The following is a 21,584-nucleotide window of genomic DNA, read 5'->3' as shown; positions in this document are numbered from 1 at the left end:
CTAATGTAAGTGTGTAGCTGCCAAGTTAGTATAACTGACAAGCAGTGATGAACTAGAGGTAGAGAAGGAGGAGACTGTGTTCCAGGCTGTAGCTAAATGGTACAATCACAACCTGAGGCTAGGAAACCAGAGTTTGCTAATGTAAGTGTGTAGCTGCCAAGTTAGTATAACTGACAAGCAGTGAGGAACTAGAGTCAGAGAAGGAGGAGACTGTGTTCCAGGCTGTAGCTAAATGGTACAATCACAACCTGAGGCTAGGAAACCAGAGTTTGCTAATGTAAGTGTGTAGCTGCCAAGTTAGTATAACTGACAAGCAGTGATGAACTAGAGGTAGAGAAGGAGGAGGTAGTGTTCCAGGCTGTAGCTAAATGGTACAATTACAACCTGAGGCTAGGAAACCAGAGTTTGCTAATGTAAGTGTGTAGCTGCCAAGTTAGTATAACTGACAAGCAGTGAGGAACTAGAGGTAGAGAAGGAGGAGACAGTGTTCCAGGCTGTAGCTAAATGGTACAATCACAACCTGAGGCTAGGAAACCAGAGTTTGCTAATGTAAGTGTGTAGCTGCCAAGTTAGTATAACTGACAAGCAGTGATGAACTAGAGGTACAGAAGAAGGAGACTGTGTTCCAGGCTGTAGCTAAATGGTACAATCACAACCTGAGGCTAGGAAACCAGAGTTTGCTAATGTAAGTGTGTAGCTGCCAAGTTAGTATAACTGACAAGCAGTGGTGAACTAGAGGTAGAGAAGTAGGAGGTAGTGTTCTAGGCTGTAGCTAAATGGTACAATCACAACCTGAGGCTAGAAAACCAGAGTTTGCTAATGTAAGTGTGTAGCTGCCAAGTTAGTATAACTGACAAGCAGTGGTGAACTAGAGGTAGAGAAAGAGGAGATAGTGTTCCAGGCTGTAGCTAAATGGTACAATCACAACCTGAGGCTAGGAAACCACAGTTTGCCAAGGTAAGTGTGTAGCTGCCAAGTTAGTATAACTGACAAGCAGTGATGAACTAGAGGTAGAGAAGGAGGAGACTGTGTTCTAGGCTGTAGCTAAATGGTACAATCACAACCTGAGGCTAGGAAACTACAGTTTGCCAAGGTAAGTGTGTAGGTGAAAAATTAGTAGAACTGGGAAGCAGTAATGAACTACAGGTAGAGAAGGAGGAGATAGTGTTCCAGGCTGTAGCTAAATGGTACAACGAAAAACCTGATGCTAGAAAACTAGAGTTTGCCAATGTAAGTGTATAGCTGCCAAGTTAGTAGAACTGACAAGCAGTGATGAACTAGAGGTAGAGAAGGAAGAGACTGTGTTCCAGGCTGTAGCTAAATGGTACAACCACAAACCTGAGGCTAGGAAACCAGAGTTTGCTAATGTAAGTGAGTAGCTGCCAAGTTAGTATAACTGACAAGTAGTGATGAACTAGAGGTAGAGAAGGAGGAGACTGTGTTCTAGGCTGTAGCTAAATGGTACAATCACAACCTGAGGCTAGGAAACCACAGTTTGCTAATGTAAGTGTGTAGCTGCCAAGTTAGTATAACTGACAAGCAGTGATGAACTAGAGGTAGAGAAAGAGGAGATAGTGTTCTAGGCTGTAGCTAAATGGTACAATCACAACCTGAGGCTAGGAAACCACAGTTTGCTAATGTAAGTGTGTAGCTGCCAAGTTAGTATAACTGACAAGCAGTGGTGAACTAGAGGTAGAGAAGGAGGAGATAGTGTTCTAGGCTGTAGCTAAATGGTACAATCACAACCTGAGGCTAGGAAACCACAGTTTGCCAAGGTAAGTGTGTAGCTGCCAAGTTAGTATAACTGACAAGCAGTGGTGAACTAGAGGTAGAGAAGTAGGAGATAGTGTTACAGGCTGTAGCTAAATGGTACAATCACAACCTGAGGCTAGGAAACCACAGTTTGCCAAGGTAAGTGTGTAGGTGAAAAATTAGTAGAACTGGGAAGCAGTAATGAACTACAGGTAGAGAAGGAGGAGATAGTGTTCCAGGCTGTAGCTAAATGGTACAACGAAAAACCTGATGCTAGAAAACTAGAGTTTGCCAATGTAAGTGTATAGCTGCCAAGTTAGTAGAACTGACAAGCAGTGATGAACTAGAGGTAGAGAAGGAAGAGACTGTGTTCCAGGCTGTAGCTAAATGGTACAACCACAAACCTGAGGCTAGAAAACCAGAGTTTGCCAATGTAAGTGTATAGCTGCCAAGTTAGTAGAACTGACAAGCAGTGATGAACTAGAGGTAGAGAAGGAGGAGACTGTGTTCCAGGCTGTAGCTGATCAGTACAACCACAAACCTGTGGCTAGAAAACCAGAGTTTGCCAAGGTGAGAGTGATTTTTTTTTTTGTGATTGTGAATTTATGTTATGCAAGACATCATTGCAGACATTTTCCATCATGAAGTGGGTATGACGGAAAATGTCTGCTAGTATGTATAAGTGTGATGAATGGAAGATGAGTATTAGTAGTACGATGATATTTTTGTTACTATTTAAGATTAGCTGGTTCTGTAGCCAGGAAAATTTATCAATGCTCAATGCTCAAAAACAGCTGAGGCCAATTTGAACCATCTTTATGGTTTTGTATTTTGCATGATCAAATTGGGGACCTTTTAATAACCAGAGTGCTATACCCACTCAGCTTCCCAGCTTAACATAGGAGAGATAAAAATTAACTACAGACTTTACTCATGACCACTCAGGTGGAAGGTGCATTGCATCCAGTTTCTACAAAGTTTGATTTGTACATGTATACACAACAAGTATGTTGTACAAGTATGAACAAACTTTTGCTTGGTTACCCTCAAAGCAACAACAGCAACTCTATTCTTTCAATGTTTTTTGCAGGTTCTAGAAACAGTCAGACTTCCTTTGCTCAGTCCTTACTTCCTCCATGACTGTGTAGAGAGCCTTCCGGTCGTTAGACAGAGTCCAGAATGCTACAGGTTAGTTAGTATTGATTTTTATGAGGTATTGTAACTGTATTAACTGTATCAAATCAGATAGGGTGAGCCAGTATGCCTCAAATCAATGTTTAAAAACAAAAATATACCCCTGAATACAGTCTAACCTTGATATAACGAACCTCGATATAACGAATTCCTTGATATAACAAATTTTTTTTAATCCCCTAGAACTCTCCATAAGACATAATGTATATTTTACCTCTACATAACGAACAAACCATAACAACGACCTTGATTTAACGAATTTTTCGTGATTTCGGCTAAAATAAGACACCTCAATATAACGAATTTGTCATTGTCAGAACCTCTACATTGGGAATTTAACCTCTGCATAACGAATTGTCTACGTCTTTCCCTCGATATAACAAACCCCACCCAATTATTGTTTTGGGAAAATCTGTTTCTTTATCAAATTAAATGGAAAGGTCACGTCATCGCTTGCGCTAACATTCGTCTGCTCCGTTTTACATCTTTGTCTGCTGTCGCTGCGCGCGCTATGTTGCAACTGAGAACTGATTTCATTCACTGAGGACTGATGATGACGTAATGTTTAGTAAGCTGTGATTGGGTGATATGGGATAACTATGGCGATTTGTACAATTTTTGAATAAAGAGAAACCTAAGAAAGAATATAAAAACAAAACCAAAGAGAAAGAATAGCAACATCGTTATTTTAACATTCCTTTTGCGAGTGTTTTTATTATCCTTAAGTTGGCTATGATTATACACTTTTATAATGACTTATCTAATAATTTATTGTTTTCAATACGATTTGTTTCAACTAGCAACACCAATGCTATAGTTAATGATTATTATTGACATTCCTCTGTTGTGATAAATCAGTACTGTACTGTTAGTAGCCTACCGGCCTATCGCGAGCAGTAGCTTACAAAACTGTCTACTGTTTTGTTTTGTTCTTTACATGGTTTATGACTACGCATTACAGTATTTGGCTAGGTTTTAGAAGGGTTAGAACAAGCTGTGATTTTAAACTTACAGTTTTTAACCTGTACCAAGGTCAATGCCATTGTCATGATTGCGCAATATTCAAGATCCCTCCCCTTTATTATGCCGGATAATTTAGGTTCTACTGTACAATGTAAACACTGTACTGTAAAGTATTGTAGCCTATGCTACTTTAATTGTATTTTAATGAGGTCAAATCCCGACCTATATTGACCGACGCTGGTTCTGAACCTCGACGTAGCGAAATTCCTGCAAACCTAACCTCTATATAACGAACCTCGTTTTAACAAAATCCTTGATATAACGAATATTCAGTTCGGTCCCTTCAGATTCGTTATACTGAGGTTGGACTGTACCTGCAAAATTCAACTGTAAAAATTCATTTTTCAACTATACCCAAATTCAATTTACCACCTCCATATCTAATCCTTTAATATCAGATTATGGTTATCTAAGGACAGTCTGTTGGGACTGCAAAAAGTCTGACTACCGAGTTCGCTGAGGTATGGGAAAAGGAAAACACCCTTGGAACCAGCGAGCACATAATAATATTAATAATAGAGAGGACACGGCGTTTAACCAAATGCACTAAAAGTGTGGCCAAATCCGCCATCTTGGTCCGTCATACAGCCTGAATCCAAGAGCCGCGAGCTCAGTTCGCATTAAAAACCCCGCGAGAAATAAACGATCATAAACAACATTAATAGTTCACCAAAAATTCTGAAATTTTGCACACTTGTAGATCTGATACTGAGGAAAACGATGATGTTAATATAAAATTATTAGTTATGATAGTAATTGATTTATAAATATTTGTATTACTTATGTAGTTTAATTTTTCACATTCAGACATGAAAAAGTTGTATTGCGAGGAAATTTTTTATTTTTTGGTCAGAGAAATTTCGTCAGCGGGAAAGTTGTGGATAAATAACCAAATTTAACTATCCGATTCACCAAAATTTTTTATCGTGCGTGGTTTTCTAAAAATATCAGGTACAAAAGGGGTCCATTGCCGCTGCTCCGCGCCACGCCCGCTGCCCCGCCGGGCCGTCGTCTATAAATTTACCGTGCAGTGTTTTAATGTTTTATTTATACTGTTGTACTGTAATATTGTATATATTAAAGACATTTTCAAATATATTGTCTTTGAAGAATGTTCAACCGTTTAGTACAGCTTTTTAAGGACTAATTTGCTTTCAATACCATCCAAGATAAACTAAAGATAATTATGTTAGTTAAATAAAACTTCCCAAATATTTGTAAAATTACACTCAATTTATTGTCCCATAAAAATTACAGTTTTATTGAGATGTTGCCTGACTTTATTTTTGTGAAGACTTTCGTTACTTATTTTACAGTAGTAGCGAACTCTAACATTAAAATATTTTTGAGCAATCATTTTAATTACTAAACAAAAATGATTGTTGTCCATTTCATATCCTGAGAAATGTGTACTATCTGGGAACAAATCTACTCCTACACATTGTCCAAGTACTTTGTTCGTTAGGACCTCAATAACATTGTTTTCCTTTACACTAATGTTCTCATCAAGCAACTTAAACTTACTGCGAAACGAATTTTCGCAAAACCCACATATTTTTACTACGCTTTCCGAGGGTTGTATAAGTCCTCCTCTATCCTTACTAACTATTAAACTTAGTACATCAGGGTTCTTATTTCCTCTTAAAGCTAATACACATTCATGGCACAATAGCTTAGTAGATATAGACCTAACAATGTAACCAGCTATATACTCAATGATATTAAATTCTAAGTCTGATTGACAGAAGGGAATATTTAAGTCCTCATCTTCTTCAACAGACAATAAACATTCCTTGGTGGTTTCCTCTAATGAACGCCATTCTGGCAGAGAACTGTTAATTGCATTGAGGTGAGTTTGTTTGGACTTCACATCGAAAATAAAACTCCGGTCTAGGACGAGGCAGTTTCCGGATCCACTCTCTTCCAATTCCTTATGAAGAAGTATTCTTTTGAAAGTAGATGAGAATTGTCTACATGACGGGTTGTTGTTGTGCCCCCCTCGTGACCGAATGTATCCAAACAGTCGCTCCAAGTGGTCCTGGCTAATCTTATATAAGGGAAGGAACTTCATTTGTGCATCAGGTGAGGTTTGGAGTACATAACGGTCATACATACCAATTGCACTCTCTATACATATGAGAAATCCAATAAAGCCCGTTTTCCTGTTTGTATCACAAATTGACTTGCCCTCTTTGTTCTTTAATTGTAGGATGTATTCTTTAGCTTCTTTTAAAAATGCTTTTGTGATTTCTATATTCTTGGAATGTAAAGCCTGCTTTTTGTACTTCTCATTAATACTCCTTGAGTTTAAAATGTCAAACAGATCATTAAATATCATAATGAATTTAACAGTTGCAGAACAATTTAAGAATTGGTCATATTTATTATCTGAAAGAAACTTCAAGGAGTCGGCAACGGATGTGCTAAATAGCTGGGCTGCTAATTTTACCTTCATTTTCTGCCTCCAGTATTCTATATGCGATTTGGTTAATTTGTTTCCCAAATGCATTTCAGTTTCTGTTTGAAGGTTATATAAAGATTCTATGAATCTCCATTCAACTTCATTTTCGTTGCCATCAATGAGTAGTTTTAGATCACCTAGCGTGTTTCTCACAAGCTTAATCATATGGCTTGGGTCTAAGAAAAAAAATACTGGTTCTTGTGTACAAGGGTGGGGAAAGTGAGTAGTTAATCCTACTTTATTTAAATTACAGCCCAAAATATTACCCATGGAAATATTGCACGCAGCACCATCGCAAGTAAGTGATGTCACGGCCATTCCTGCCTCGTGCAATAATGTTAATCCCTGTTTCACCAAAGCACTTAGCTGGTTCCCTGTCACACCATTGACAAAAAAGTAACCCACGGGAACTTTTAAATGTGATTTTAAAAATACTATATTGAAAACCAAAGCCTCTTTGGCGAGCGGTGCGTTGTCATCTTCCAATGAAACTCCCACGTTCACTGTACCGTGGAATTTTTTCCCGTCAAATTCAATTTGTTTACGTATCGCCATGGAGTCTAGCATGAAAGAACACAATGTTTTTCCATTCCTTTTTGTGTATTCTGTCAAAGCCCTCAATATTTCTTGAGAGAACCCTGGTTCACCTTCAACCGTTGATTACCAACGACATAATGTCCTGGGGTGCGGCAAGGCAGTGTCAAATGTTTTTCGAACAAACCTGTAAGCTTTTGGGGATAAAAAATGTAGGGTTATAGCAAAAGCTTTGAGGCGGTCATCATAAATCTTTCTTAGCTTTGGATTGGTGTTTTTTTCAAGAGACCTTTTCATCAGTGACGCAGACGTTTTTGATATAGAATTTAAAAGTGAACAGTTCTCTTCGGCAATATTTAATTTATCTTTTAATACATTTAGAATTGTTTTAAGCTTTGCTATTTTTTTTGTCAACCTTCTCTTATTTTCGTTTAAAGCTTTAACTTTTCTTTTAGATTTTACTAGCAACCCTTTAGTCCTATCAAGTTCTTGTTTTAATTTTTTTCTTCTCGGTGACTCTATAACACCTACAAATGGCTCAGATGTATTGTATACCTCTTCTATCGTCCTTTTCGAAGGATTCCTTTCTTTTGGCCGTTCCTTCCCTTGAGCTGGGAACACGCAGGGGACAGCTCCTTCTCGCAGTCGGACGCATGCCAGAGAAGTGCGGTCGATGTCTGCTTCTCGGAAGTGTGCTGAACACAGATGACTCCACTTTGACGGCTCCCAGTCCTTCCTGCTGACTGCAACAGTCCATTTCTTCCTCAAGTGATCGTCATTGGGAAACCTAAAAAAAAAAAAAATGGTTGAGCATATTGAAATATATTCTCTCAAAACAAATTAGCTTAGAGCTCTGTATAATTGTATTATGCTGGATAGAGACTTTATTATCAAATTATCATATTTTTGGTTATTTATCATCGAATTTTTATTTGTTTACATTTATTTTAAACCGCTTCATTAGTTTATAGAACCTCTACACATGTTTTTTGAACGGAATCAAATCAATACCACAAAGTAACCTAGTATTTTTTATCTACAGTATGTCAATATTTACTTACCTGTGAAATGTAATACCAGCTGGTGGTTTATATCCCGTTTTCTTATTCGGAGTCTTGTTGCTACAACCAAAAGCTACGCAATTCACCATTCCGTGTTAAATAAGCATCTTTCTATAGGCACAACTAGGCAACAGCCGAATTAAGTCAGACGTAATGACGAAACGGACAGAGGAGCGCAAGTCGTAAAACTATCAACCCCTTGGCCTAAGAATTCGTCGGGGGTGGGGGTTTTATTATTATTATTATTATTATGTGCTCGCTGGTAAGACCAAGGAGCGCATAAGTGCTTGCGCTCCTTGGTCTTACCTGTGCATGAAACTAATCCCCTACTTACGAGGGTTGAACAGGCCGTAATGCTCGTCTAGCATGACGTCACGATAAAAGACGGCAATGACGTAATTAACGTTATATTTTTGTTTTCGATGGAAGATTAATACAAGCAGCTGATCACAAACGGCAAAAATTACGTCATTGCCGTATTCTATCGTGACGTCATGCTAGACGAGCATTACGGCCTGTTTTTTACTTTCTCCCCTTATACCATAGTATATGGAGAAAGTATTGTTTATGTCAAAATTTTCGAGTTTGCGTTTTGAGTGGATATATTCGTTTTGGGTCCCCCTGGACCCAAAAAAGTTGTTTTCGGAGTGATGTCTGTGTGCGCGCGTGTGTGTGAGTGTGTGTCTGGATGTGTACAGAGCTAGGGACTACACCTGTGGTCCGATTTCGATGACATTTATTTGGTATGTAGGTTCTAATGCATGGTATTTCAAGGCGTTTTTTTTTTTTTTTTTTTTTTTTTTTTTTTTTTTTTTTTGAAATTTTGATCTTTAATGGGGATTTTCTCATAAAGACCCGTAAAAACCCGGAAAATCGTATTTTCTAAAAAATGGCCCGAAAGATTTTGATAAAAATTTAGTATGTCCTTTAAATTCTCAACAAAATTGTACAAATTCCATTTCCTTGTATTTACTCTCACCGCTTACACAAGATAAGGGTTGTTGACAAACTTATGGGAGAAATTATGTGTCAGAATGCTGATACCGTTTATTTAGTCTGGCCTTGGTTGAACAAGACAATGCTTGGGTCGACTCTGCTAGTAAATCCCATTAGTCGTGTCTCACTGACTACACCATTGATTAAGGCGTAATTTTCTAGTGCAACTTATTACAAAACTAATGTTGTATCAACAAATAACCAAGCCGTATACTTCAACTTTCGAATTTAAATTGCAAAATAAAAGCTAATCCTTTAGTTGAATGTTGAACCACATTTAGATTTTGTTTTTAAAATAGTTAATAAAAATGTATGTTAAATGGGCTACTTTTTGACAATTGCGACTTGGATAAGGTATTAAATATATTTTTTACAGGAATAGTTTGTAAAATTCTCAGTTAATATAAATCCATGAATACAATTAATTGCTTTCAACATGTACCCACCATTGAGAGAAAACAATCTTGAATTTTACATTTGAGTGTTAAAGGTAATTTCAACGGACAGGAACCATATCTTCTTTATGATATATAGAACGTGCCTATCCATTGAAAGTATTTTACTTTTCCATTGACTAATAAATATAAAACGTAATAAAAATTATATATACAAATACGGTATTCAGGACTATTGAAGTTTATATAGACTCGAATCTAGTGGACTTGAATCTAGTGATTTTTTCGAGTATATTTTGAATGTACTCGAAAAAATCTAAACGAACTAGCTCTTTTCGATTTTACCAAAAGCTATGCATTTTACTCGTACAAAATATTTTTATTTGTAAGGTTATGAGATAGTTATTTATCCGGAGCTTAAAAAGAGAAAGTTTTATTCCTAATCATCCTAACAGTGCAAGAAGCTTTGAAAATAATATGTTAAATTACCCAATTTAAATACACTACTTTTTCGCCATCAATACTTGGGTCCTAAACTCTACAACCAACTTCCGCTTCAAATCGAAAATGCAATACATTTTAAATATTTTTGTAAAAGAAAAATCACTTGACTAGTTCACAACATGATGTAGGTTATCGCCAACGCACCAACTCTTCAATATAACAGCGTTACCTTATGTACAAGTATTTTTTGTTTATGTGTTCTCAAACTGAATTTGCTCCATATTTTACAGCGGGCAGATACAATATTTGTTATTTAATTCTAGAATTATCAGTTTATTTTTTATTAAAAATAATGTATTTACAGCTGGAAACACTACTTGAATAAAGACCAGTTTAAATATTTCAACAATTATAATTGTATATAGTGTTCTGAAATATAGGAAATAAATTCATTCATTTAATATTTTTTAATTTGTTAAAACTAAACAACACGTTTAGTATTATGATTGTCTTGTATAAAAATATTTCAATAAGCCTAAACTGACGACTAACTAAGTGAAATAAATTACAACCAACCACTTAGTAATTTCCGAAAAATAGTTTAATCATTAGTAGTACCCTACTTTTGTGTGTGTTAAAGAATTTGTTATCTTAATTTATCATTAAAATAGAGTAATTATGTTTGTGTTTATTGGTAATCCGGAGGCTAACATCAACCTAAACGATTCTTAAACCATTACTTTGGAAATAGCCAAGAGTAAACTTTGATTAAACGAATTTGGGCTTGTCTAATCAGTTAGGAATAATTCATTATAGGAACTTAAGTGTAAAGGTTTTCATTAGATAAATTTTATGCCGGCAATAATACAGTAAAAACAATCGATTTACTTTAAGATATTTTCAACACTATACTAATACGACAATGTACTTCCAGGAAAACCTAAGTAATTTTCATACAAAAGTATTTTTACATTTAAACAAAGCCTATGCAAACAACACTGACTCGAAGCATAGCAGTCAACCAGCTCGTTGCAGACGCCGGGACTAGGCTAGCGCCGCCATCTTTGTCCGTTTCGTCGGCTAGTCAGATTGCCACGCTCCTGCGCTCCGAGTAGCGCTTCTATTTTGTTATGTGTTCGCTGCTTGGAACCGTCAGTGTGAGGGTGAAGGACATACACCTGCATTAGACAGTGTATCAGCACCTGAAATAGGACAGGTGTGCAACTGTGCCTGCAATAAGTCTACAATATGACTAAATGCACCCAGGCACACAGTCGTCTTCAAAATCAAGTTGACCTGCCTAGAAACAACCTTTTTTTTAATATTTCTTTTTGGTTTTTTACTTTAGGAAAAAGAATATGTATTGTATAATATGACCAAACTGAAATTTTAATTCTTTTTAATTTTTTTTTAATTTCCAGGTATGTGGAAGAGGCAAAGTTATACCACCTGCTGCCTGATAGAAGAGCTGAGCTAACCTCTGAGAGGACCAAACCCCGTAACAGCGCCGACACTATTGAGGTAACTCACTATTTGTTTTTACGGTGTTGTCCTATTGTGTATATGATTATCTGAGCACTAACTGCATCACAGCAGGAAATATTCTTGTGATTCACTCGTAAGCGTTGTTTAATAAAATCATAGTGTGTACCATTGTTTGTACAATCAATCTATGGAGAGGAGTATGTCTTTTTCACCAATGATTTTTTTAATACCATTGTTATTTTGGACTTCTATCCTTAGTAGTCCAGTCAAGGAATGAGGTGTAGAGTGCGTGAGCAGGTAACTAAGCGATTCCTTCAGAAACTTGTTCAGGGGGCTTAGGGTGTAAACATACCAAAAGTCCTGACTCCTAGGTGGTGAGCCAGGGGGTGGAGGGGGGAAAAAGGGGGGAAAAAGGTACGAATTTTGGGTTTTTTGATTATATCTCGAAAACTAACAACTTTTTGTATACAATAGTAAATTATAAAATTGAAGAAGATTAAATTTTCTACAAGAAAAGTATATAATGTGTTTATTTTGTTTCAACAGATTACGAGTTATAACTTATTTAATTGATATCTTATTAAAATACTCCTTCCATAAGAAATACATGTAAATTAGTATGCGAAATGGGGCGAATCCTATCCGCCCAAAGGAAATATAAATGATATTCTGGAAATCTTTACCAAATTTCCAGTAATTTGACACTTTAATCATTAAAATTGATCCAAAATTAAGGCGAGGGCGAGGTAACAAAATGTCGAGTTTTGGTGTATTTTTATTGGAAATATAAAAAAAACCTTAAATCATCCCATTTTTAAACACTCACCCTCGCTTTAATTTTTGACAAAATTTCATGATTTAAGTGTCAAATTACTGGAAATTTGGTAAAGATTTCCAGAATATCAGTTATATTTCCTTTGGGCGGATAGGATTCGCCCCATTTCGCATACTAATTTACATGTATTTCTTATGGAAGGAGTATTTTAATAAGATATCAATTAAATAAGTTATAACTCGTAATCTGTTGAACCAAAATAAACACATTATATACTTTTCTTGTAGAAAAATTAATCTTCTTCAATTTTATAATTTACTATAGTATACAAAAAGTTGATAGTTTTCGAGATATAATCAAAAAACCCAAAATTCGTACCTTTTCCCCCCACTTTTCCCCCCCTCCACCCCCTGGCTCACCACCTAGGAGTCAGGACTTTTGGTATGTTTACACCCTAAGCCCCCTGAACAAGTTTCTGAAGGAATCGCTTAGTTACCTGCTCACGCACTCTACACCTACTTTTGTATCATTCATTGACTGGACTATAGTCCAAGTTTTTAATTGATAAAGACAAGAACAAATTATTGAACAATATTATAATTATAAGTATTCACAAAGAAATGAAGACATATTTAATATCCAAGACTTTTTTATTTTGCAAGGTTCTTTGTAAATTTTAAAATTGTACAAAAATGATTATAGGCCTATTGTTGATTGAAATTTAATATTAAATATACCTCTCAACAAAAATCACAATTTCAGGTAGTAAACAAAAAAAAATCTTTTCTGAAGCCTTCTGATGCAGAAAATTAATATAAATAAATATATAATTTAGGCCTTAACATATTTTAAAGTAATTGCAGATCCATTAGCTGCTATATAAAATGCCATACCCCTGTAAAAATTGTGGTTCCAGCAATTTTATTTTATCTTAATGGAATGTGTTTTTGATTTGTGAAAATTGCAACCTCATAGTAGGGGCAAAATGTCTGGCAGAAAAATGTATTAGATTCTAACGATGAGCCAAAAGTCTACGTTTGATGATAATATGCCAGCAAATAGTTGTCCAAACAGTTTGCAATCTACTCTTCACATTGTTTGGGTGAAAACCTTTCTCTTGTGTTTTATTAACATGCATTTCCCTTGTTTTACAGGTAATCGTCGCTGTCGGTGGAGAAGATGAGAAAGTAGTCCTTCGTTCAGTCGAGTGTTATTGTGTCAAAACTCGCACTTGGAGATCGATGGCGTGTTTGCCTTTTGCAGTCAGGTAAAACAGTTTGTCATATGACCTACTTCACTATTCAACAGGGAACTATAATGGTTTTCGTGTGGTTTTTATCATTTGAATCAAATTGCGTAGCCTATTTGTGCAACTACTCTAGTATCAATTTGAGTGTAGGCCCAAGTAAAACATCATATTAAAGTATTAAAAACTAGATGGTAAAAAGTTTACAACAATTATTTAAATTTCTAACACTAATAAGGAAGAGTGAGCCCTAAATTAAATTACATTCATTCACAGCCCTAAGAAGGTAATTAAATGTTAAATTTAACAATAAAAGGAAACAGTATAGAGAAATAGAGTTGAGCTAGCTTACCTGACAAAATCGGAGTCATAGAGCTAATAACAGATTAGCACAGAATAACAGATAATAACAGATTGAGAAACGTAACATTGATATTTTGTCCTAATATAGAACTCCAGAGAGTAGATATGTTAAGTTTTATGACCTTCATGTGTGGTATCTATTGGCCTCTGGACTCTAGTTTTAAAGGTAAGCTAGCTGAACCTAACTCTTAACCTTTGTTTACTTCTTATCAACTGAATTGTACACTTCCCTCAGCACCACTAATAGACGATAGACAATAATCTTTATTCATTTGAGAACAGAAAGTCTTAAAAAACTAATAAATTAACATAGTCAGCAAAGAACAAACTTCAAATAAATGGTAAAAATCTAATTATCAATATTCCACTTGCATCAGCTGTTCACAATGTTCCCATATCTCAAAACATCTATCTCTTTCACCCACACATTACTCTCTGATCTCCCATGTAGATAATCAACAGGTAATCTATAAAGATGATATATTATATACCATCATATTTATAGAACAGTTGGACATATTTAAGGTTAGTCCTGTCCAATCTGTTGTAGAGGGTGTTGTAGATCTGTTATTTATATATTTTTTTTTTGTTATTTAACATATTTTCATTTTCAACAAAAAAAACTATCTACTGTATTTTTTTTTAGTATTAGGGTATTAGGTTCCATTTTTCAGCAAAAATTAGCTTGTTCTCTAAGAAGGATGGGGATATATTTGTTACTGTTGAACCAAACAATTAAACACGGTTTGTAAAACCTATCGTTAAATAAAAGAAACAAATAGTCGACACCACCCTCCTCTAAATGTTAAACATAAAACTCACATTAACAAAAACTTAGAATGTTACAATAGAATGAGAAGTGTACTTGCATTATTATGATGGGGTGTGTGTTGACAGCAAGCACGGCCTGGTGGCCAGTGGCAAGAACACATTGTACCTGGCTGGAGGAGAGTTCCCTGACGGCTCGGCCTCTAGATCTGTCTGGAGATACGACCCTGCACTGGACATGTGGCTGGAGATGGCCTCAATGCTTGTGCCACGCTCTGAACTGGGTACAAACAAGCTAATGCTTATATAGAGTGGTGAAGCTGGTACTCGATAGTCCCAGAGTTTTCAGCAATACTGTTAACAACAAGGAAACAAAACCATTTTTTGGAACAGACGTTAAACTATGATAATGGATTTTTTTTACATTTTCTACAGTAAAACGTGATGCCACATGTACCACTTTGTGAAAACAGATCCCTCATCCCTAAATTTCACTAAGACTACTCAAATAAAATCAAGGACTTCTTTAAGCGCCACCTTTTAATATCCCCCCTCTCAAAAGAGACCAAGAGCGTATGTTACAATTTACAAAATCAACTGACTGAATGGTACACATTTACTAAATGAAGCAATGCTGCCGCACATTTATAATTACAGTAGTATTATTTTTAACTAACTGAACAACCTCCCGGTCCCATTACTTTAGGAACATTAAGAGGCAACTATATTCAATGTAGTTTTAGTAGTAAGAGGTGGTATATAAAATCAAAAGGCCCGCTCAGACCGAAGGCCGTAAGCAGGAGCGACGCAAATTTAGCGCTAGGAAGTTTCCGCGCAGGACTGTAAAACAATGGTGGGATATGAGAGAGCGCACACCAACACGAATCGTTTGTGCGGGATCACATCTTGGGATCGCTTCACAGCGTTGTCCCGCCTGGATCACTGCAGGCAGCGTTTTCTCGAGCGAAGAGAGCGGGACCGTCAATCTACAGTCATTAATCACACAACAGGTGTTTACTTGGTTGGCAGTGCTTTGTGCTTAGATAGTGTAGACGTGTGTTTAGAGTTTTAACTTTGAGTAAATTAACAAAAATATAAAATCTTTTTTTGTCCATTCGCATTCGGAGATGAGGCATCTTCCTATGATATCCCTCATTCTGGTCTCTCTCCTTATTAATAGTGTGAACCCACATCTTCTTACGAATATCATCCTTGACCTTAGCCAAGGCGAACAGCAACAAAGTCTCTTCTTCATCAGATGACATGACGAGCGACAAACGATGAGAAGGCAAGTACAACTGACCACAACACTTACCAACTTCCCGCGACTTATTTTCTAGGAACTAGAAAATTCACATTGCTCCCGCTTCCCACGCTCGGTTGGCAAAGGCCTCAAATTGGGCGTTTGTCGTTCCATGTAAAACTTTTTAAAGTTAACTATGAAACGATGTTGTTTGTTTTACAGATATAAATAGATTACTTATTAAAATTATTAAGTTAATGGTCCTTAAAGTAACAAGACCTTGAACATGGTGTTATCTTCTCAGGACTAGCGATGCTGGACGGTTGTGTGTATGCTGTGGGAGGATGGGAAGGCTCATTCAGATTAGACTCTGTAGAGCGCTATGACCCTTCCACCAACAGCTGGAACCTCATAGAACCCATGAAGATGGCAGTGACCAGCCCAGCTGTTATAGCTCATGAAGGCATGCTTTATGTAACAGGTATGCACTTCAAGCTTGGTAATCTTAATTGTTAATCCTTATGAAGAGTTAAAATGTTTTTGTAGATCTTGGATGTTAGTGGATCAATTTTAAAAGTTATTATAAGCAAAATGAGACCGTTTGATTGTGTGACCGCCCTAATGCAATTATGATTGAAGAATGCGGAACTTTAAGACCACAAGTTAGATTGTTATTCATTAAGATCACTATGTTATTACCCATTTACAATAATAAATACTGGAAATACAATGATTTGCAACTTAACCTAAAAAACCTAGTGGTGCTACTATCTGTATGCTGGGCTCTCTAATATATGTGTTGTATGTTGTGTACCAGGAGGTGCAGTGTTGGAGGACGGGGATGATATAGAGTTGGTACGGAGGTATGACCCCCGCAGTGACACATGGACTTAGCTGGCCCCCATGTTGATATCTAGGAGTGGTGCTACTATCTGTGTGCTGGGCTCTATGTTGTATGTTGTTTACCAGGAGGTGCAGTGTTGGAGGACGGGGATGGTGTAGAGCTGGTACAGAGATATGACCCCCGCAGTGACACATGGACTTAGCTGGCCCCCATGTTGATATCTAGGAGTGGTGCTACTATCTGTGTGCTGGGCTCTATGTTGTGTACCAGGAGGTGCAGTGTTGGAGGACGGGGATGGTGTAGAGCTGGTACAGAGATATGACCCCCACAGTGACACATGGACTGAGCTGGCCCCCATGTTGATACCTAGGAGTGGTGCTGCTATCTGTGTGCTGGGCTCTATGTTGTATGTTGTTTACCAGGAGGTGCAGTGTTGGAGGACGGGGATGGTATAGAGCTGGTACAGAGGTATGACCCCCGCAGTGACACATGGACTGAGCTTGTCCCCATGTTGATACCTAGGAGTGGTGCTGCTATCTGTGTGCTGAGCTCTAATATATATGTTGTATGTTGTGTACCAGGAGGTGCAGTGTTGGAGGATGGGGATGGTATAGAGCTGGTACAGAGATATGACCCCCGCAGTGACACATGGACTGAGCTGGCCCCCATGTTAATACCTAGGAGTGGTGCTGCTATCTGTGTGCTAGGCTCTATGTTGTATGTTGTGTACCAGGAGGTGCAGTGTTGGAGGACGGGGATGGTATAGAGCTGGTACAGAGGTATGACCCCCGCAGTGACACATGGACTGAGCTTGTCCCCATGTTGATACCTAGGAGTGGTGCTGCTATCTATGTGCTGGGCTCTATGTTGTGTACCAGGAGGTGCAGTTTTGGAGGACCGGGATGGTATAAAGCTTGTACAGAGGTATGACCCCCGCAATGACAAATGGACTGAGCTGGCCCCCATGTTGATACCTAGGAGTGGTGCTGCTATCTATGTGCTGCTATCTATGTGCTAGGCTCTATGTTGTATGTTGTGTACCAGGAGGTGCAGTGTTGGAGGACGGGGATGGTATAGAGCTGGTACAGAGATATGACCCCCGCAGTGACACATGGACTGAGCTGGCCCCCATGTTGATACCTAGGAGTGGTGCTGCTATCTATGTGCTGGGCTCTAATATATATGTTGTATGTTGTGTACCAGGAGGTGCAGTGTTGGAGGACGGGGATGGTATAGAGCTGGTACAGAGATATGACCCCCGCAGTGACACATGGACTGAGCTTGTCCCCATGTTGATACCTAGGTGTGGTGCTACTATCTATGTGCTGGGCTCTATGTTGTATGTTGTGTACCAGGAGGTGCAGTGTTGGAGGACGGGGATGGTATAGAGCTGGTACAGAGATGTGACCCCCGCAGTGAGACATGGACTGAGCTGGCCCCCATGTTGATACCTAGGAGTGGTGCTGCTATCTGTGTGCTGAGCTCTAATATATATGTTGTATGTTGTGTACCAGGAGGTGCAGTGTTGGAGGACGGGAATGGTATAGAGCTGGTACAGAGATATGACCCCCGCAGTGACACATGGACTGAGCTGGCCCCCATGTTGATACCTAGGAGTGGTGCTGCTATCTATGTGCTGGGCTCTAATATATATGTTGTATGTTGTGTACCAGGAGGTGCAGTGTTGGAGGACGGGGATGGTATAGAGCTGGTACAGAGATATGACCCCCGCAGTGACACATGGACTGAGCTGGCCCCCATGTTGATACCTAGGAGTGGTGCTGCTATCTGTGTGCTGAGCTCTAATATATATGTTGTATGTTGTGTACCAGGAGGTGCAGTGTTGGAGGACGGGGATGGTATAGAGCTGGTACAGAGATATGACCCCCGCAGTGACACATGGACTGAGCTGGCCCCCATGTTGATACCTAGGAGTGGTGCTGCTATCTATGTGCTGGGCTCTAATATACAGGGTGTCCCAGAACTCTCTACCAATATTTTAGGGCATTGCTCCTGGGTAAGAAACATACCTAAATATCATATTTAAATTGTCCGGAAGTCCTTATTTACTCACACAGCCGCCATTTTGTTTTTTTCAGTTATTATTTTTTTTCCAAAGAATGGTTAAACATACGAAATGGAAACTTTGCACAAACATTTATGACAACTAGACAAAGCTACAAAAAAATTATGACGATTTTTCAAATTCATAAACCAAAATGGCGGTCATTTAAGATTTTGTTTCTTAATTAACTCAAAAACCGTTAATTTTATAAAAATTTTAAATGGCCGGCATTTTGTTTTGTGAATTTGAAAAATCGTCATTTTTTTTGTAGCTTTGTCTAGTTGTCATAAATGTTTGTGCAAAGTTTCCATTTCGTATGTTTAACCATCCTTTAGAAAAAAATTAATAACTGAAAAAAACAAAATGGCGGCTGTGTGAGTAAATAAGGACTTCCGGACAATTTAAATATGATATTTAGGTATGTTTCTTACCCAGGAGCAATGCCCTAAAATATTGGTAGAGAGTTCCGGGACACCCTGTATATGTTGTATGTTGTGTACCAGGAGGTGCAGTGTTGGAGGACGGGAATGGTATAGAGCTGGTACAGAGATGTGACCCCCGCAGTGACACATGGACTGAGCTGGCCCCCATGTTGATACCTAGGTGTGGTGCTACTATCTATGTGCTGGGCTCTATGTTGTATGTTGTGTACCAGGAGGTGCAGTGTTGGAGGACGGGGATGGTATAGAGCTGGTACAGAGATGTGACCCCCGCAGTGAGACATGGACTGAGCTGGCCCCCATGTTGATACCTAGGAGTGGTGCTGCTATCTGTGTGCTGAGCTCTAATATATATGTTGTATGTTGTGTACCAGGAGGTGCAGTGTTGGAGGACGGGAATGGTATAGAGCTGGTACAGAGATATGACCCCCGCAGTGACACATGGACTGAGCTGGCCCCCATGTTGATACCTAGGAGTGGTGCTGCTATCTATGTGCTGGGCTCTAATATATATGTTGTATGTTGTGTACCAGGAGGTGCAGTGTTGGAGGACGGGGATGGTATAGAGCTGGTACAGAGATATGACCCCCGCAGTGACACATGGACTGAGCTGGCCCCCATGTTGATACCTAGGAGTGGTGCTGCTATCTGTGTGCTGAGCTCTAATATATATGTTGTATGTTGTGTACCAGGAGGTGCAGTGTTGGAGGACGGGGATGGTATAGAGCTGGTACAGAGATATGACCCCCGCAGTGACACATGGACTGAGCTGGCCCCCATGTTGATACCTAGGAGTGGTGCTGCTATCTATGTGCTGGGCTCTAATATATATGTTGTATGTTGTGTACCAGGAGGTGCAGTGTTGGAGGACGGGAATGGTATAGAGCTGGTACAGAGATGTGACCCCCGCAGTGACACATGGACTGAGCTGGCCCCCATGTTGATACCTAGGTGTGGTGCTACTATCTATGTGCTGGGCTCTATGTTGTATGTTGTGTACCAGGAGGTGCAGTGTTGGAGGACGGGGATGGTATAGAGCTGGTACAGAGATGTGACCCCCGCAGTGAGACATGGACTGAGCTGGCCCCCATGTTGATACCTAGGAGTGGTGCTGCTATCTGTGTGCTGAGCTCTAATATATATGTTGTATGTTGTGTACCAGGAGGTGCAGTGTTGGAGGATGGGGATGGTATAGAGCTGGTACAGAGATATGACCCCCGCAGTGACACATGGACTGAGCTTGTCCCCATGTTGATACCTAGGAGTGGTGCTGCTATCTATGTGCTGGGCTCTATGTTGTGTACCAGGAGGTGCAGTTTTGGAGGACCGGGATGGTATAAAGCTTGTACAGAGGTATGACCCCCGCAATGACAAATGGACTGAGCTGGCCCCCATGTTGATACCTAGGAGTGGTGCTGCTATCTATGTGCTGGGCTCTATGTTGAATGTTGTGTACCAGGAGGTGCAGTGTTGGAGGACGGGGATGGTATAGAGCTGGTACAGAGATATGACCCCCGCAGTGACACATGGACTGAGCTGGCCCCCATGTTGATACCTAGGAGTGGTGCTGCTATCTATGTGCTGGGCTCTATGTTGTATGTTGTGTACCAGGAGGTGCAGTGTTGGAGGACGGGGATGGTATAGAGCTGGTACAGAGATATGACCCCCGCAGTGACACATGGACTGAGCTGGCCCCCATGTTGATACCTAGGAGTGGTGCTGCTATCTGTGTGCTGGGCTCTAATATATATGTTGTGGGTAAGGAAAATTACTATTACTAAACTCGCCTGCTAGACATTCTCAAGATTCTTTTAATTTTTGTTGACTGTTGTCTTCTGTTCTTATTTTGACCACCCTGCTTGACATTATCTTTCTTTTTTTGTCATTAAACATTGACATTAATCTCAATTTATGATTCTCATTTAATTTGTTATTTATCATCGCCACACGTTTGTGATATTTCAAGTAGGTCTTATACATAATAGTCTTAGGTTCTTGAGACCAATTTATATGGTTAATATATTGTCTCGAACAACACAGATTCAGATTCAGAAACACTTTACCTATTCAAAATTAAATATAAATATTTACATAATCCATACAATGATCCATTTGTGAGTCTGCTCCGTAAGTAGTTATTAGAATAACTGTAACATTTATTTTTTAAATGGAAGCGTCATTAGTGGTCTTTGGTCATCACTCACATTTAGTGGGGGCTACAGGTCCTTGAAAACAGTTGGCCTCAGCGTTCAGATAGGTAATAAGTTTTGGGCCAAGCTAGGGTTGGGTCATTTATACTAGAAGTTGGTTCATCTCAATTATTGAGCTTAGATTTTATCATCATGATTGTCGTATATGTTCAGTTCACTATTTTGCCATAAGACGTTCCCGATTTCATCACGTCTTCAAGAGACATTCACAATTTCACCGCCGTCACAGGAGATAATCTACAATATTCTTCAGGGGACCAGAAGACTCCTAAATATTAGGGAAAC

The 21,584-nt window shown here is 38.8% G+C and overlaps 1 protein-coding gene across 1 annotated transcript in view; it reads left to right on the top strand.

The window, feature by feature from the left end:
- Positions 1–21,584, top strand: part of LOC129003130 (kelch-like protein 12) — a 41,080-nt gene that overhangs the window by 13,913 nt on the left and 5,583 nt on the right. The window contains exons 8-13 of the mRNA XM_054431373.1: positions 2,843–2,940; positions 11,282–11,381; positions 13,275–13,387; positions 14,627–14,781; positions 16,045–16,221; positions 20,701–20,847. Coding sequence (XP_054287348.1) covers positions 2,843–2,940; positions 11,282–11,381; positions 13,275–13,387; positions 14,627–14,781; positions 16,045–16,221; positions 20,701–20,847 — 790 coding nt within the window. The remainder of the gene's footprint in view (positions 1–2,842; positions 2,941–11,281; positions 11,382–13,274; positions 13,388–14,626; positions 14,782–16,044; positions 16,222–20,700; positions 20,848–21,584) is intronic.

This window comes from Macrosteles quadrilineatus, unplaced genomic scaffold (genome assembly GCF_028750875.1).
Source record: "Macrosteles quadrilineatus isolate MER2022 unplaced genomic scaffold, UCM_ALF_1.0 Scaffold_9__3_contigs__length_116548681, whole genome shotgun sequence".
Lineage (NCBI taxonomy): Eukaryota > Metazoa > Arthropoda > Insecta > Hemiptera > Cicadellidae > Macrosteles > Macrosteles quadrilineatus.
The sequence above is the reverse complement of the archived record's forward strand: the minus strand, read 5'-3'. Positions and strand labels throughout refer to the sequence as shown.